This window comes from Prunus dulcis, chromosome 6, assembly GCF_902201215.1.
Source record: "Prunus dulcis chromosome 6, ALMONDv2, whole genome shotgun sequence".
In the NCBI taxonomy this organism is placed as follows: Eukaryota; Viridiplantae; Streptophyta; class Magnoliopsida; order Rosales; family Rosaceae; genus Prunus; species Prunus dulcis.
The window spans coordinates 22,060,523-22,077,620 of NC_047655.1; the positions used below are offsets into that span (position 1 = coordinate 22,060,523).

A 17,098-nucleotide genomic window follows, 5' to 3' on the forward strand; every position below is an offset into this window, starting at 1 on the left:
CTTTACTCTGGTATGAATTCATGTCTTATGCAGTGACTGTATCTAGCTATACTACATGATGACATGTAACTGGATTTATTTGTCAAGAATAATAAACATAAAACTGAAGTCACATAATTTATTAAAAAATTGAACCAAACAGTAGCAAACAAAATAACTGAATTTTCTCCAAGAAAATAATGAATTTAAGTGGAATAAACTCAGCTCCCACTAATTTTGCATATAAAAAATGAATGGCATAACCAAAATCGTATCAAATTTCCCATTAATACTTTTGGGAATAACCTCATACAGTAAATCAATGAATCAATGCAATTTCCTTTCATTTACCTGCTACCTTACAAGCTTGAAACAAAAAATTTAATGCTTATTAGTACTCATAAATTCAATGAAAGTTAAAAGTCATTGATTAACCACTGTTAACTGAAAATATGAATTAACAAGAACAATTAACACATAAACAATCTTTGTTTGTACTAGCCTAAACCTTAGTACCCCTCATTTGGACTCAAATAAAAATACTAGAAAATCAAATTCCCACCAAATCAAAATATGAAAAATCGGTTTTAGTGCAAAATACGATTTAGGATAAAAATTATGGCTCATTAAGTCAATATACACTTCATACTAAAATCCCATAAAATCAAGTTTTCTTATTTGATGTGTAAGAAATAAAAGCCGCAAAAAATTATCTTGAGAAAGTGATTATTTCAAAAAACCATTTTTCATACTTAGTCAATATTTTTACATAATTTTTTTTTCATGTATGATATGAATGCATGAACGGACCTAAAGTTAATTTAGGTGAAAAGTCTTAAATGTTCAATCCACAAAGACTTTTTGGCATTTCAAAATTGCATATCCGTTAAAAAATTCCTGGTTTCGGCCAATGCATAGCATTTTCCTTTTATTAAACATTGATAGGGTGTTGGTTGAAAAGGAAGGAAAGGAACAGCTCAATAAGCTCATGCCAAATAAGAGAGGGAACTTGTCAATGGAGAGTTGAGAGAGACAGAGACACAGTTTCCTTAACTCGGTAGAGTTGTCAATGGAGAGTTGTCAATGTGCTTTTCTTTTTTTCGTTTCATCTCTCTACTCTCTCTCTCTCTCTCTCTCTGTGAAACAACATCATAAATAATTGTTGCCGTATTGTCTCTCTGAAACGCACGGCGTACACCCTATGTATTTTACTTCGGCTTTAATTTAGTTATAAACTATTGCAACAATTAATAACACACAAACCAGCTTTTACTGATGCAGCTAAGCTTCGTTACTGCTTTCTCACTGGTATTTACAGACGTAACACAAATAAACATGGCTTTGGAAATAAAGCAAATCCCAAATTCCCAGCCTCAATATTTTCTTCTGCACAATTATTTTGGGGTGAAAGGTTTTGATTTTGTAGCAGCAAAACAGCTTAACCACGTACCCAGCTTTAGAAAGGTTTTGATTTTCCTTCTCTTTTTGCTCAGGGCCTCAGCAGCAGGCCATCAATGGTTTCTTTTAAGTTTTCAACTTCATAAACGTCAGTGAAAGAAAAAGATCAGAGAGATCAGAGAGATCAGATTCCATATATATTATATACTGCTTAATCTCTGGCTCTTAGTTTGCGTTGCACGAGAAAGGTACTGTTGCTATCAACCAAAGTGATAAAACTTGCATATGTTTGCCCAAAGAGAAAAAAAGAAAAGAAAAGAGAATAGAATCAAGTTGGTGTATTTTTCCGCATGCTGTACAATATCTAGCCTGCTTTTCTCATCTTCTTCGCTTCCGTGGCTCGATTGATAATATATTAGATATGCGCGTCAAATAGTAAATAAAGAGCCAAGACAATGTAACTAGGGGCAATTCGTGGACCACGAGTGCAACGTGGAACCTAATTCGAGTACGACATCAACTACTTTTGGGGTTTAGAGACAAAAATGTAACTAGAAACACAGTTCAGGAATTATTACTACAATTTATCCCGAAAATAAATAGTAACTAGGAAGAATATACCCTTTTACTGATCTTCATTAATTGGCTATAAACAGACTCCACAGCCCAAAGTTTCCAGTGTAGCAGCTGTTGCTTGCACCAGTAGTTTAGTTAAAAGTCAGAAGAATCTCTCTCTCTCTCTCTCTCTCTCTCTCTCTCTCTCTCTCTCTTTCATCTTCATTAACTAATTGGGCTTTCCTGCCCAAGGCCTATAAGGGAATTAAAGCCCACAATTCATCTTCCACACACGAATCACGATCAATATTTTTGATCATCTAATAATTTAGCTGCTTTCTAGAAAGATTGCAGTCTAATTAAGCCCACGATGCACAAAGACAGTCAATGTGGGGATGTTTTTGTGGGAATTCACACATGAAGTGCGTGGAGTTGGATGAGATCAAAATACACGGATTTAAAACTCTCGTTTGTGAGGTTGGTCGGACATGCCACGTGATGAGATGGTCTTTGTCACTTAAGATGTAACATTAATTCTGATCGTGTCACCTCTTAACTTAGTTTCCAATTATCCGAGTCTATGACTATCTCATAAAAGTCTTATGTCAAATGAACACAATTAAGCATTGTGACACATCCTCACTCCATATTTTCATCTTCATACCCGCAGGGCTTTAATATCAAGCTCACAACAACTCCACTTTTAAAATGTGAAAAGAACAAGTTCAAACTTAGTTATATATTGGAAAGAACAAGTTCAACCCAGGGTCATTCCTTGTTAATTTAGTTTGTTGTCAGCTTAGGCCTGCCATTTAACCAAAAGAAAAAAAGCCTCCATCTTAATCAAGATTCTAAGTGACTTTTCTACAAATCAAAAGTAAAGAGTTTAAGGATAATCCTAAAATCAAACGGTGATAGGCACTAATTTTATTAAGAGATAAAAATACATACTGTTTCTTTCACTCAAAGGATCTTGGTTGAATATTTTACAACTATTTTATTTATTATATTCTCATCATGAAAACCTTTTCACCTATAAATCAAAAATTACTAATTGAGTTGCTTGAAGAAAGATGACTTTTGCCAAATAAATCAAAGAAAAAGCTTTTAATTATCAAATGAATCAAAGAAAAAGGCTCTATAAACATACACACAAAGGCAATCAAAATTATATTTAAGTACTATTCGGAACGGTACGGTATTGATCGGTACCAAAATCTTGATACCGCTACCATAGCATACTCTATTGATACGGTACGGTACTGAAAAGGTATGAAATCGATATGGTACAGTACGATTAGAGTACGGTTTCGGTATTTCGGTTTAAGATGCCCACCCCTATTTAGAAGTATGAAGCACAAGAAAAGTACATTGTTGAATGTTATTATATATAGACTTAATAAATCTAATTACTTTCAAACTTCAAAGTCAGGTTTGAACCTCCGATAATTTTTTTATTTTGGGTTTGGACCGTTATAGTTACAATTCTCAGTCCATGACATTCTTTTATTCATATTCATCAAAGGTGTTATTTGATACACTTAAAAAAAAAAAGAAAAAAAAAGGGTTATTCAGAAAGGATATCGATATTTCAAAATTCCGCCAGAACGAAGATTGTTGACTTTTTATCCAAAATTGTACACATATATATATTGGGCTCTAAGTGAGCCATTTGAGCCCTTATTGTGGGCTAGGGTTTTGGCCCAAATGTTTTGAAGTTTAGCTCTGCTTTTATTTTTCTTTCTTGTATATCCAACACTTGAGAAATTTACAAGTCGATTGCTTGAAGTTATAACATAGTTGATCATAAACCCCTTTGGTTATTTCACCATAAATCAGCTTAGAAATCTTTCTAAAAGACACATTTGACCATAAAAAAAAACTAACAACAAAGACTAGAATATTTCACTTCCAAAATAGCAATCCAAACATACAAAGAATAAGTCAATAACAATCCAAACACACGAATATTAACAGTTTAGAAATGAAATTACAAGTATATTAATAGCAAGACCCAAAAAATAGGCCAGAAACTAAGACCAGACCTAGAGAAGACTTGGAAGATATCTGGAAATTAAAGCAAAAATATATAAGTAAAAGAGAGTAGGAGAAATTCTAACCATTAATTGAAGTGCGAGACTAGTCAGTGTTAATTCTAAATAAAAAATAAAAAAAGCCCCCATATTTGAAAAGTTTGAATAATGGTGGTGGGCACGATGCCACCAAAATATCAGTGTGTTGTCGTGTTGACCATCTTGCATTGCATGAGGATGAATGAAGATATATATATATATACATACACGTGCCCTCCTCAGTTGGAACTTGGACCTTTCAAAATGTGGAAACTTTCATATATTGAAGTGCAGTTTGAAGTTTGAAGAAAAAAGGACATACTGGTCTTTGCTCTTTGCTGCTATTTTAAATCACCATCGTTCATTCATTTGATTCTCAACGTATTTGACCATCGGTTGAAACTTTAAATCAAGACCACGACCGCTGATCGATATTCACTTCATGAAATTACTTTTTAACTTCCCAAGTGTGTGAGTATGTGACTAACCAGATTTAATTAGATTTTACAGAAATATTTATCAACAAATCTAGGTATGTTTGGAGATCCAGTCAAATCCGATGAAGTTATCAAAGCCTGTCCAAACGGATTGACTGGGTTGGAAGAATTAGATTATTCTCATATATGAAATTACTGTTATTTTGGAAAATATATAGGTGTGAAAGTGATAATGTCACGTGTTGTTACTAATTCACGTGTTATAATATGAGTGACCGACATCTGCATATGATAAAAAATTTATAATAATTAAAGTGATTAAGAATATTTACTCAACACCATTCCATTGCATACTTCATTTGGATGTCATAGAAATGTGGCAACTCATGGGAGTAGGGTCTCAAAATAATTTTCAAATATATACGAGTCATTACATGGCCTTTAAAGAGAGATAAAGGAAAACTAGTGGACATAACACTTGATTCTCTTTCTCTCTTTTTTTCTTTCTATCTTTCAATATATTTATTATTTCTTTTGAGCACCAATAAAGGATTAGCATTCTTTATAGCAAAGCAAAAGAAAAATGTGCATGCACCCAAATCAACACTCATTCATGCATTGAACAACCAACCGGAGATTTCTTTCTTTTATTTTTCCACTTCTTTTATTATTTATTATTATAGAAATTAATAACTTAGGTAGAAAAGTAAACCTGAAATTAAAGCATGGCTAAACGGTATAGACCGAGTCCTAGTCAAAGGGTTATGTTATGTGGACTTGTGTTTTTTTTTTTTTTTTTTTTGGTGTTTTGGAGCTCACATAAACCAAAACACGCATACAAATTCAGACGGCACCTACACCAGTTGAGTTGAACTGAGGATATGGGGTCAACAAACAAAACACAATCACTAAATCACATAATAATCCATCACATTAATTCGTCATTCCAACATACAATTTGGCTAAGTCACGCACTTCAAAACTTTAAAAGAAAGAAGAAAAAAAATCAGTCACTCTATACCTATATGAGCCTGGTCATTGTCTTTTACAAATTTTCAAAAAAAATAAAATTTCAAATTACAATTTACAATCGTCATACTACAATGACATTATTTATGAGTATATTCGTTGTTTTCTTGAAGCAAAATTCAATTTGCCTGTACGCTAAATTCATGTTGTGTAAACTCAATAAATTATATATGGCCAAGTGAAAAATAATGGAAATAACACTAACCTAACCTAGTATTCATACAAGTAAAAAATGAATTCACAAAGTGCTAAAAGATGGTTAAGTTCATAGTTTGACAGACGAAATGGTGAATATTGTAACAGTTTTAAAAGATATGGACAAAATTGTTAGATAGTTCCCAAAGACAATAATGCAAAGGGTATTCTGCTGAATTGCCCCCTGAATTTGTACATAATTCTCAATTTACCCCCTGACCTTTTTTTTAGCGAATTAAAGGCTCGAATTAAATTTTATTATCAATGTTACCCCCACCGTCAAAATTCGAACATTTCATCCATTAGTCCGTCTATTTGACCCACGTTGACGCTTGATTGAGGGTTATTTTCGGCATTAGGCGCGGGTTGAATTAGCAACCTCTCTTCTCTCACACACTTCGCACTTCTCTTTCACATTGGTAGGGTATGGTTAGAAAGGGACCGGAAATTGGGCGGAAAAAAGGACGAAATCGAAGGTTGGAATAGAACGAAATTGAAGGTTGCTGAGAGAGAGAGAGAGAGATATAGAGATGAGGACGAACGCACACATAGGGAGTTCAGAGTTGGAAGATGGCAATCCATGGATGTTGCCATCACAGGTCTGCTACTGTGGGAAGGTTGCAAAAATTCAGACTTCGTGGACCTCTTCACATCCAGGACAAAGATTTTATGTTTGTGCACAGGTGAGTTGAATTTTGAAGTTTGGGTTTCAAATTTGCAGTTTTGAATTTCCACCTTTGAAAACTGTGGGTTTGCAGAAACGTTGTCAAATGTGGGAGTGGGGTGACCCTGTTATGTGCAATAGATCTAAGCAAATAATTCCAGGACTGCTGAGGAGAATTAACAGTTTGGAAGCAGAAAAAAAAGAAAGGGAATTCGAAGCTGAAAAACCCATGGTTTTGGGTGTCATTGTGCATGTTTGGGGTTATTTTGTGCTTGATTTTGAATGAAGATAAAGGCACAAATGGGCAGCTGTAGAAATGGATGGGTAGTTGGCATTTTGTAAGGGCTAGAAAGGGATGAGTGCTTGGCATTTTGTAATGGTTAGAAAGATGGGTAATTGGCAATTTGTAATGGTGAGAAAGAGATGGGTGATTGACTTTTTGTAAGGGTAAGAAAGGGTGTGTAATTGACAATGTAAGAACTGTTTTGGTGAATGAAAATGCAAGCTGTCATTTTGACCATTGAAATAGTAACTATCACACCAAATGAACTGCACTTCAAAGGCCAAAATATACAACATTTGAATTCACATGTGATTACATAAAAGCTTGTCCAAATTCTGTTTCAAAAATACATCTTCATCCATTCACTTCATATCAAAATCAGTTCAACAATATACTAGCAAATAGATTGCAAACCAAGATGATCTAGAACACCAAAATAAACATAACAACTCTTGAACCATTCACTTCAAATTACTGACTAAACTCTCCATGGCCTTATTCGTTTTGCTGGAGATTTTAACCTAGGCCTTTTTGGAGAAGTTACCATAGGTTGAGGTTGTGAACTTGAACCTTGATGAGCTTGTGAACTTTGGGCAGGTTGTGGAGGAGCTTGTGACCTTGGGGCAGGTTGTGAAGGACCTTGTGAATGTGGGACAGATTGTGAAGGAGCTTGTTTACTTGGGGCAGGTCCTGAAGGAGCTTGTGACCTTGGGGCAGGTCCTGAAGGAGCTTGTGAACTTTGGCCAGCTTGTGAATCAGCAAATACATTGGTCTTCCTTATGACATAGGGGGCCTGAGCTCCTCTTTTCACCTGTTCCAAGCATAGATCCCTTAAGCCTTCAATAATGCAATGATTGATTCAAAGCACACCACAATAATCCAAGTACTTACATTAAACTTTGGTCTGGCCTGAGTTTGTTGTTGTTCACTGACAACACATCTGCCTCTCTTAACACCTCTGACAGTTGTTGTTCCACTTGCAGTTGTTCCACTTGCATTGACACTTGTAGTATCAACATCTCCATTAGCAGTTGCAGCTCCTTTTCCCCTTGCACCTCTTCCCCTCACAGCTCCTCTTCCCCTTCTACCGCATCTTGCTCTACCTCTAGGTTGCCCCTTCATTGTCAAGAACAACAAATCACATGTTAATATAGTAAAAACAGTCCAATCACATGTTAACATAGCCATTTTCAACAAAAGGAAATATGTAAACAAACAAATTAAGAACAATTAAAACCTGTCGAAGTTGGGGACAACCAGCAAAATTGTGACCTTCTTGTCCACAGTTGCGGCACGTGATTACAATGCCATACCTTTTAAGTTTTGTTGCCCCTTTTGGTATTTCATCAGCTTCTCTATTTTTGCTAAGTTTGGGCCTTCCTGGTTGGATGCGATAAACAGGTGGCTTGATAGGTACATGCCCTGTTTTTCTCCAATATGCTTGACTAGGCATTGGAGATATATAGCCCTCATAAGCCCTATCATATGCCGGCCTTTTGTAAAGTGCATGCACAAAATCCAGAGGGCTGTGCTCACTCTTTGCTATTGAAGCCAAGGCATGTGGACAAGGAATTCCACTTAAGTCCCATTTTCTGCAGGTACATGTATGCCTTTCTAAATCCACAACAAACATAGCTCCCAACATGCTATTAACTTGATACTTCCCCCCACCAGCATACAAAGCTATGCAGTGGCCACTTTCAATTGAATTCTTCTCCACAATACCAAATATTCTTGGACCAACCTCATGGGGCCACACTGTCTCTCTAAGTCTAGCCATTCTAAGCATCAAGTAGGTTCTAATTCTCTCCAAAAGAGTAACAATGGGCTTATCTCTTGCTTCTAGAATTGCAGCATTAAAACACTCACACAAGTTGTTTAGAAGTATATCACACTTTGGGACTGTACTAAAGTGTGATCTACTCCAATGAGCAGCTGGTCTCTCCTGAAGCCACTTATAAGCTGCCTGAGATTGACCCAACATCTGCTCCATTTCAGCTTCAAATACAGGTATTGTTGTTGCCCTAGCTGCTGCCCACAACCTCTGCTTGAAAGCTGCACTAGTATGGCCTGCAAGCTTGAAATTATTGTGCAAGTGCCTCACACAATGCCTGTACTCAGCATTGGGCATCAAAGCATGAAGGGCATTCCCCAAACCCTTTTACTTATCAGTAATGAAAACCCATCCATTGCCATTTTCAATACCTACATCTTGAAAGAATATGTCAAAGAACCAACCCCAAGTCTCTGTATTTTCAACTTCAACAACCGCAAAAGCAATTGGATACATCCCATTATTTCCATCAATCCCAACTGCACTTAGAATCTGCCCTGGATGAGACCCCTTAACATGGCACCCATCAAAACCCACCACTTGTCTACATCCTTCCACAAATCCCTTTTTAAGTGCTCCAAAACATACATAAATCCTCTTGAAAATAGGATTCTCACCTTGCAATTCAGTTTTCACAATAACAGTACTGCCAGGGTTATTGCTCTTTAACTCTTCACAATAATCCCACAACTTACCATATTGCTCTTCAATACTGCCTAGAATTCTCTTTTTTGCAAAACTCTTGGCTTTATAAACTTGAGCCTCAGTTACATCTATGGCATAATGTTTCCTTATTAACTTCATGAAATCTGTCACTTTCATTTTGGGATTATCTCTTAACTCCTCATCAAACCTCTTAGACAGCCATGATGAAGTGGCATACTTGGTTCTTTGCCTCCTTCCACATGTATGCCTTGGAACATATGTCTTAATCCTTGTACTTGGACCTTTCCCCACATGAGAAGCATATAGCATCCAAGGACATGGAACCTTTTGTTTTTTATCTCATTCACATTTGAGCCTCACCCTATTCGAATCATTCCTCACCCACTTCAATGGCCTTGCACATGAAACTGCATAATACCTTATTGCTTCCCTACACTGCTCCATGTTGGTAAATTCCATTCCCAAATGAAATGTTGGCTTCAGCAAATCAGATTCTCTTCTAAACTGCTTAAATCTAGGAGCTTTTCTTCTGCGATTACGGTTTTTCACACCTTCACCCTCATCAGATTCTTCATCAAGACTTACAAGATCGTCGGTATTGTAGTCTTCACTGTCAACCTCACCAGGTTCTTCATTGTATTCATCATTTTCTTCATCAACTACATGTTTATCAAACAAGTTATCATCCTCTTCCAAGACTCTCTTCAACCCTTCTTCATCTGACTGCTCAAACTCGGAGTCAATCAACTCAATGTCTGTCTCACTGTCATCATCTTCAGCCTCTTCTACACTATCATCATCTTCAGCCTCTTCTACACTATCATCATCTTCAGCCTCATCATCTTCACTGTCATCTGCCTCATTATCTCCCTCCTTATGTACCTCATCATAACCATCATCATCTAAATCAACATCCACTTCTACAAACTGGTTCCCCAACTCACCAACATCAATTTCAGTTTCAACTTCTACTTCCAACCCCAATTGTGGAGTAGATGCAGATGCCTGGCTCTCTGGGAAATGCGGTTGATTCTTATATGAGAGATATAAAGGTTGAACTCTAGAAGTAGGTGTATACTCCACAAACTCAACTACATGGGCATCTACTTCAATTGGAACAAACCCCCTTCTTTTGTTCCAGTAGTGGTACTGTATTTTTTTATGGTCATATCCTAGAGAGATAGCAACATCAAACAGGTCAAGCATTGACAGGTGGTTAGCATTACAGTTGTCTGCCCAAGTAACCTTACCCCGAACATACTTCCCCTCTGAAATATAACCTCCATGGTGAATTTCTAGGGAGAACAAATCTGGATCACCTAAAAAAAACAGAAAATTATATATAAAACCACTATTTTACCACACCAAATTTTCTTTACTGCCCAACTACCATTCTAAACTTCAAATTCACTCAGGTCCACCTATAATTATGCAGACAAAACAACACAAATGCTTCGGGACCACAAGTGTTTCATATTCAAAACAGCATATCAGACAACACCACAAAATGTGCAAACAACCGACACCAAGGACCACACAAGCTTAAACAATTTCAAATTGGGAAAATCGATTACTTACTGTACTTGGGAGGAGGCCCTCTGTTCTGCACCTGCAAAGGCAACACATCCAGACTCATGCTGCGTCGAATCAACAGAGCCAAAAGAACCTTTATGAAAAAGCTTTCAGATTCCCTCGATTCCAACCTTAGATTTCGTCCTTTTTCCCGCCCAAATTCCGGTCCCTTTCTAACCCTACCCTACCAATGTGAAAGAGAAGTGCGAAGTGTGTGAGAGAGGAGAGGTTGCTAATTCAATCCGCGCCTAATGCCGAAAATAACCCTCAATCAAACGTCAACGTGGGTCAAATAGACGGACTAATGGATGAAATGTTCGAATTTTGACGGTGGGGGTAACATTGATAATAAAATTTAATTCGAGCCTTTAATTCGCTAAAAAAATGACGGGTTTACATAGTTTAGTGCTCACATAAAAACACACACCCATTCGCACACACGCGCACGTGCAGCTTACGCGCCTTTTATAAGTTTATAGCGCCAACGCCCACACAAGCAGCAGAAACTAGATAGATAATCACAAACTTTGAAATAACCAAAATCGAAGCCAACCACCAAAACTCTCTCTCCATCTCTCTCCCGGACACGCTCTTCTGGCGGCGCGTCGAATTCAGTCGCGGCAGAACTATGGGACAGTCTTCTTCCTTTCCCGAGGCTCCAGCGGAGCATGGCCATAGAGAAATCTCAACCAGCCGCCGGTTCAGCTTCAAACCGATGCCGATTCTTTCCTCCTCGCCGGTTCAGCCCGACGAAGAACCCGACTTTTACGAGGAAGTCACTCACGGACGAGACTACACTGCCGATCTTCCCGACGAGTGTTTGGCCAGTATTTTCCATTTCCTCGGCTCCGGCGACCGGAAACAGAGTTCGCTCGTCTGCCACCGGTGGTTCCGAGTGGACGGCCAGAGCCGGCACCGCCTCTCTCTCAAAGCCCAAGCCGGGCTCCTCCCTTTCCTGCCTTCTCTCTTCGTTCGCTTCGACTCGGTCACGAAGCTCGCGCTTCGCTGCGATCGCAAATCGATCAGCCTCGACGACGACGCTTTGGTCCTGATCTCGATCCGCTGCAAGAGCCTCACGCGGCTCAAGCTTCGTGGCTGCCGCGAAATCACCGACCTTGGGATGGCCTCGTTCGCGCAGAACTGTAAAGGCTTGAAGAAGCTATCGTGCGGCTCGTGCATGTTCGGTTCCAAAGCCATGAACGCCGTCGTCGAGCACTGCACGGCGCTCGAGGAGCTCTCGGTGAAGCGGCTCCGTGGCGTCCAAGACGGCTCCGAGCCGATCGGCGCAGAGATGGCGTCGTCCTCGCTGAAATCTATAACCTTGAAGGAGATACTTAATGGACAGTGCTTTGGACCGCTTATAGTCGGTTCGAAAAATCTCAAGACTTTGAAGCTAATCCGCTGTTTGGGGGATTGGGATAGGGTTTTGGAAAAGCTTGGAAATGGATATCGGGGTTTGATTGAAATTCACCTAGAGAGGTTGCAAGTGACCGATTTGGGGCTTTCGGGGATTTCGAAATGCTCGAATTTGGAGGTCTTGCACATTGTTAAGGCTCCTGAGTGTTCGAATTTTGGTCTTATTTGTGTTGCCGAACACTGTAAACTACTGAGGAAGCTTCACATTGATGGATGGAGGACGAATAGGATTGGGGATGAGGGTTTGATTGCCATAGCTAAAGAGTGCCCAAACATACAAGAGCTTGTTCTGATTGGCGTCAATCCCACCTCTTTGAGCTTGACGGCAATAGCTTCCAATTGCCAGAAGCTGGAAAGGTTGGCGCTTTGCGGTAGTGGCTCAATTGGGGATGCAGAGTTTGCTTGCATTGCTGCAAAATGCGTGGCGCTGAAGAAGCTTTGTATCAAGGGGTGCCCAATTTCCAATGTTGGTCTTGAAATGCTTGCTTGGGGTTGTCCTAGTTTGGCCAAGATTAAGGTCAAGAAGTGCAGAGGAGTGAGCGGTGAGGCCGCAGAGTGGTTGCGGGAACGGAGAGGATCCTTGACTGTGAATTGGGATGCTGGTGAAATTGGATCAATCGATCCTAGTGGCTGTGCAAGTGGAGCTGTGGAAAGCGGGATGGAGTTTCAGATGGATCACGTAGCTGTTGCTATTGCTCCATCAAGTAGCAATGGTCCATTGGCATTGTTTAGAACAAAGTTTGGGTTTTTTTCAGGTAGAAGCTTTGTTCCATGCACATTCAGAAGGTGGCCAGTTAGTGAGAGTAGTTCCAGTGGAAACTCGTAGGGAATCTTTATGTGGGCGACCGAAGTTGCCTTCGGTGCCTCAGCTCACGTTGTCATGTTGTTTTACATTACAGTTTATTGATCAATTGAATTTCTTCTGTATTCATTTTCGGCCTTATGATGCTGTGTTGGATTTTTGTTCGCAAGGAAATGCCTTCAGAAAAGCTGGCATTCAAGTTGTACTTATTTAGGTCAATTGTCCAGGAAACATACCTACTTCATTTTCTGCAGTTTTGGTAATTTGCTTCTTTGAGAACTTGTTTACTTTTTCCTACATTTTCCCCTTGATATCATTTGTCCCTCCTTTTTTTTGGGTCGTTTTTTATTATCTGAGCTGAAGGTAGTTTGTGGATTGTTTCTACTATTAGATTGGTAAGACTTGTGTGGCTTGTTTCTACTATTAGATTGGTAGGACTTGTGTGGCTTGTTTCTACTATTGTGATCGATGGAATATATGCGCGGGATGGTGTTGAGTTTTGATGCAGGAAGTGCTTTATAATCAGTTTTTGCTCGATCAAAGAGAATCCGAAACTGCTTGTATTTGTTTTCTGATCTGTGTGGTTGTGTTGGTTGAGTTTGAATTCATGCTGCATATAGCCCTTGTGCAATTTAATGTGATATGGGTGATACTGTTGTATTGAGAGGCCTTTTGGAGAGTGATGTATTGATTCTGTTCTAGGTGCCTGAGTGGGTTGAGGCTTGAGGGTTTGGTTTTATTTGAGTAACAGATCAGACTTTTGCAGCTAGCTTCGACTTGAAAAGGCAAAGCAAGCAATTATACAAAGTTGAAAAAGGCAAAGGGTTTTGGTTTGGACAAGTGGTTAAGAGAGAGAGCTTGTGAGTGTTACAGAAGCATTGTTCCTGAATTTCTTCCAACATTTAAGGTCATGGTGGTTTGCTTGCATGCTTGTCCTCCCGGCAGTATTATTGCCAGCGTGAAAAAAAGCTATTGGGTATATCTTGCAAGATTGTGCGGCCGAACCAACTTGACCCTCCTTTTTCTTCAATATTCCCACTTATTGTTGTAGCAGATTGTGTGTTTCCTCTAAATAGGGCTGTTATATAATTATTACCAAGCTATCCCAACTGTTTATTACCAACCCAAATTATTAGTTGGGATTTAAAGAATAGATCACATGTTTACTGATCTATAATTGAGGGATGTGACTTTTGATCCCAAAAAATAAAATTGAGGGATGAGACTTAGTAGGTTAAGGAGAATTGTAACCTTGAAACTTTAAAAATTGTGTGATGATATAATGGGTAAGAAGTGAACTTATGATGATGTTTTTTTAAGTACAAATTATAGTCTAAATTACAAGGGATGAATGGATTTTTCACGCACACACAACTATGATGCCGTGAGAATTCAAACTTGAGGTTGAGGCCTATGGTCTGCAAGTCAAGACTTTTTTCTACTCGTCTAGACCCCATTGACTATTGTGGGTTATTTTTCCAACAATGAGATGGCACCATGATTCTCCACCCAAAGATTCCAATTCCTTCAAAATTAGGAATTGAATTCATAATATTGTGTGCTGCTCACTAGTGTTTTTATTTCCCATAATTAGTAAACACACAAATAATGTGTATTTTGAATGCAACTCCTTATTTTAATTCTGATTATGGATAAATTAAAATATCATGATATAGGAAATGACGCCCAAATTATTGTTTTATAACAAATCCAAGGGCAAAAGAATAAGGCAAAACAAAATCTATATATACTAGCCCCTCCAATTGGTTTTCTTTTTTCTTTTTTCTTTTATTTTTAGAGTTAAGAAAAGATAATATAGGTAGTTATGTTCCATAAAAGCAGGACCTATTATCTGATTTTGTTTTTAATTTTAATTTTTTTTAATATGAAAAAGTGTGAATATACCATATTATCCTCATTTAATTAATAATTTTTATTCTTAATATCTGAATTAACCAAGGGCATTTTCTGGTATTTTGAATGTTTCACTATTCTCTGACGTTATAACAATACAATCTTCTGTTTGTGATAAATGCCGTATGTTCGCTGTCGGCAGGGTGCATGAGTATCTGATTGTAGCCCGAATAAGCATCCATGAAGCTGAGCAGATCGTGACCGGCAGTGGCGTCTACGGGCTGATCGATGCGTGGCAACGGAAAGCTATCCTTCGGACAAGCCTTGTTCAGATCGGTATAGTCTTGGCACATTCGCCAACCGCCTTTCGTCTTCCGAACCATCACAGAGTTCGCCAGCCATACAGGGTATGTAGCTTCTCTGATAAAATTGATAGCTTGGAGCTTGCCAACTTCAGTTCTCATGACCTCGTACCGTTCGACATCATACGACCGGTGCTTTTGACACACAGGTTTATAAGTGGGGGAGATGCTGAGCTTGTGGCTGATGACCTCGGGGGAAATGCCTGGCATATCGTCATATGACCAGGCTAACACTTTGGAGTGGTGCCGTAAGAACTCAATAAATTCTGCTCGGAGGGCTGAGGTGAGTGTGGTGCCGATTTTGACGCATTGATCGGGTTGCTCTTCGTTCAAGACTATTGTTTCCAATTCTTCGGTGAGTTACGCTTGTGGCGTGGGCGTTTCATCCCTTGGGTCGTCAATTGGTTTTGCACCGTTTGGCGTGTCCTTGAAGGTGAAAGTCTCCCAAGGGGGTTTGAGGGCTGCCGATTTAAGAGCTGTTGCATAGCAAGTTCGTGCGCTAAGCCGGTTTCATCTGATTGTGCCTGCGCCGTAGCTAGTTGGGAATTTCATCAACAACATGTGGACTGAAAGGTGCACCTTGATACCAGCCAGTGCCGTTCGGCCTATTATGTATGCCGTTGGACAATCGACTATGAAGAATTTGTCGTATATCATTGTTTTTCGTAGGGCAACGCCGAAGGCGATGGGCAAATTGACGCTGCCGATTGGTTGAACCAGGTCCCCAGAGAAGCTGAGTAGAGGCGTCAGCTGCCGATTGACGTGGCTATCGTCTATTCCCAATTCCCCAAATGCGTCGGCAAAGATTACATTTACCGAACTTCTTGTATCAATCAGCACTCGTCCCACATCGAAGTCGGCAATTTCTGCTCGGATGATCATTGGGTCATCATGGGGTAAAGGATCCCTTCTTCTTCCTCATTGTGGAATGTGATGGGTTTCCACCAAACTTTCGGTACTTTATGGTGCCGGTTGACCTCTATGCCGAAGACTTGTGGGTATTGTGCGACTCGGAGGTATTGCTTCCTCAAACGATTGGATATACCCGCCAGAGTGTGGCCTCTACTGATGATGCAGATCATGTTAATTTGTTGATTCGCGTTCGGAACTAGCACCTGTGGTGGTCTAGCGATGTACTGATCCAGCTTGCCCTCCCGAATCAAACGCTTGACGATTTTTCTCAGATTTATGCATTCTTCGGTATTATGACTGTTGTGCTGGTGGTACCGGCAGAATTTGCCAGTATCCCGATTGTCCTGTCTATTGGGTTTCTGATTGGCCGGCTTCGGTATTATCTCGTGCTCGTTCATGAGAACAACCTCGTTAGTGGTGTTCAACAAGGTGAAGACTTCCTGACTGCGGTCATGATTTGGTAAGGGCGCTCGGTGGTCGTTGCGATCATATTTACCTTTTCCTTTCTTCGAGTGCCCTTGCCGAGTGTCGGAATTGTCCTTCCGTTTTTGGCTCGTCGGATACCCTTCAGTCCTTTCAACTGAGGTGTACGGTGGTCCTTGTGCCGAATAATTCTTCATTGCTTGCTCCTCCTGGCTCAGATTTAGAGTTGAAGTATTCAGCTTTTGTGTGGATTGTTGCCTGCTTCATCAATTCATCATAGGTGCACCAGTTGTTACTGTGTACCAGGTACCGAAAGTGTGAGGATCGAAGGCCACTCTTGAAGGCGTCGTAGGCTGCCCTATTGTCAGTTTCGAGACACCTCGAGTACTTATGGCTGAAGCGCGCAACGTATTCTCTCAGGGGCTCGTCCTCCCTCTGTCGAATCATGTACAGATCGGGCAGAATACAGACAATCTGTTTGGATCATGAAATGATCGAGAAAAATCTGTTTCAACTCTTTGAAGGAGTCTACCGTTCCTGGTTCCAACAGGTGGAACCAATTTAAGGCTGCTCCGGTAAGCGCCGACGGGAATAGCAGGCATTACCCTTCGTCGCTAAGCCCTTTGCATCCCATGGTAGACTGGA

General features: G+C 39.6%; 2 protein-coding genes across 2 annotated transcripts; one reads left to right on the forward strand and one right to left on the reverse strand.

Annotated features, from left to right (window-relative positions):
• Positions 1 to 7,443: 7,443 nt before the first annotated feature.
• Positions 7,444 to 8,743, reverse strand: LOC117630470. Its single transcript, XM_034363182.1, has 2 exons — positions 7,850 to 8,743; positions 7,444 to 7,728 (listed from the first exon to the last, which is right to left on the reverse strand). Exons 1-2 carry the CDS (start codon positions 8,741 to 8,743, stop codon positions 7,444 to 7,446), a joined length of 1,179 nt encoding a protein of 392 aa, XP_034219073.1.
• A 2,439-nt stretch (positions 8,744 to 11,182) lies between these two features.
• LOC117632119 (F-box protein SKIP2) lies at positions 11,183 to 13,213 on the forward strand. Its single transcript, XM_034365525.1, has one exon. It carries the CDS (start codon positions 11,313 to 11,315, stop codon positions 12,924 to 12,926), a length of 1,614 nt encoding a protein of 537 aa, XP_034221416.1. The 5' UTR covers positions 11,183 to 11,312; the 3' UTR covers positions 12,927 to 13,213.
• The last annotated feature ends 3,885 nt before the right edge of the window (positions 13,214 to 17,098 follow it).

Excerpts from the sequence above, each read along its gene's own strand:
- LOC117630470 (XM_034363182.1), bottom strand. The coding sequence starts at position 8,743 with ATGCCCAATGCTGAGTACAGGCATTGTGTGAGGCACTTGCACAATAAT. Across the intron at positions 7,729-7,849 it reads GTTGTCCCCAACTTCGACAG|GGGCAACCTAGAGGTAGAGC; the intron begins GTTTTAATTGTT and ends TTGACAATGAAG.
- LOC117632119 (XM_034365525.1), top strand. The coding sequence starts at position 11,313 with ATGGGACAGTCTTCTTCCTTTCCCGAGGCTCCAGCGGAGCATGGCCAT.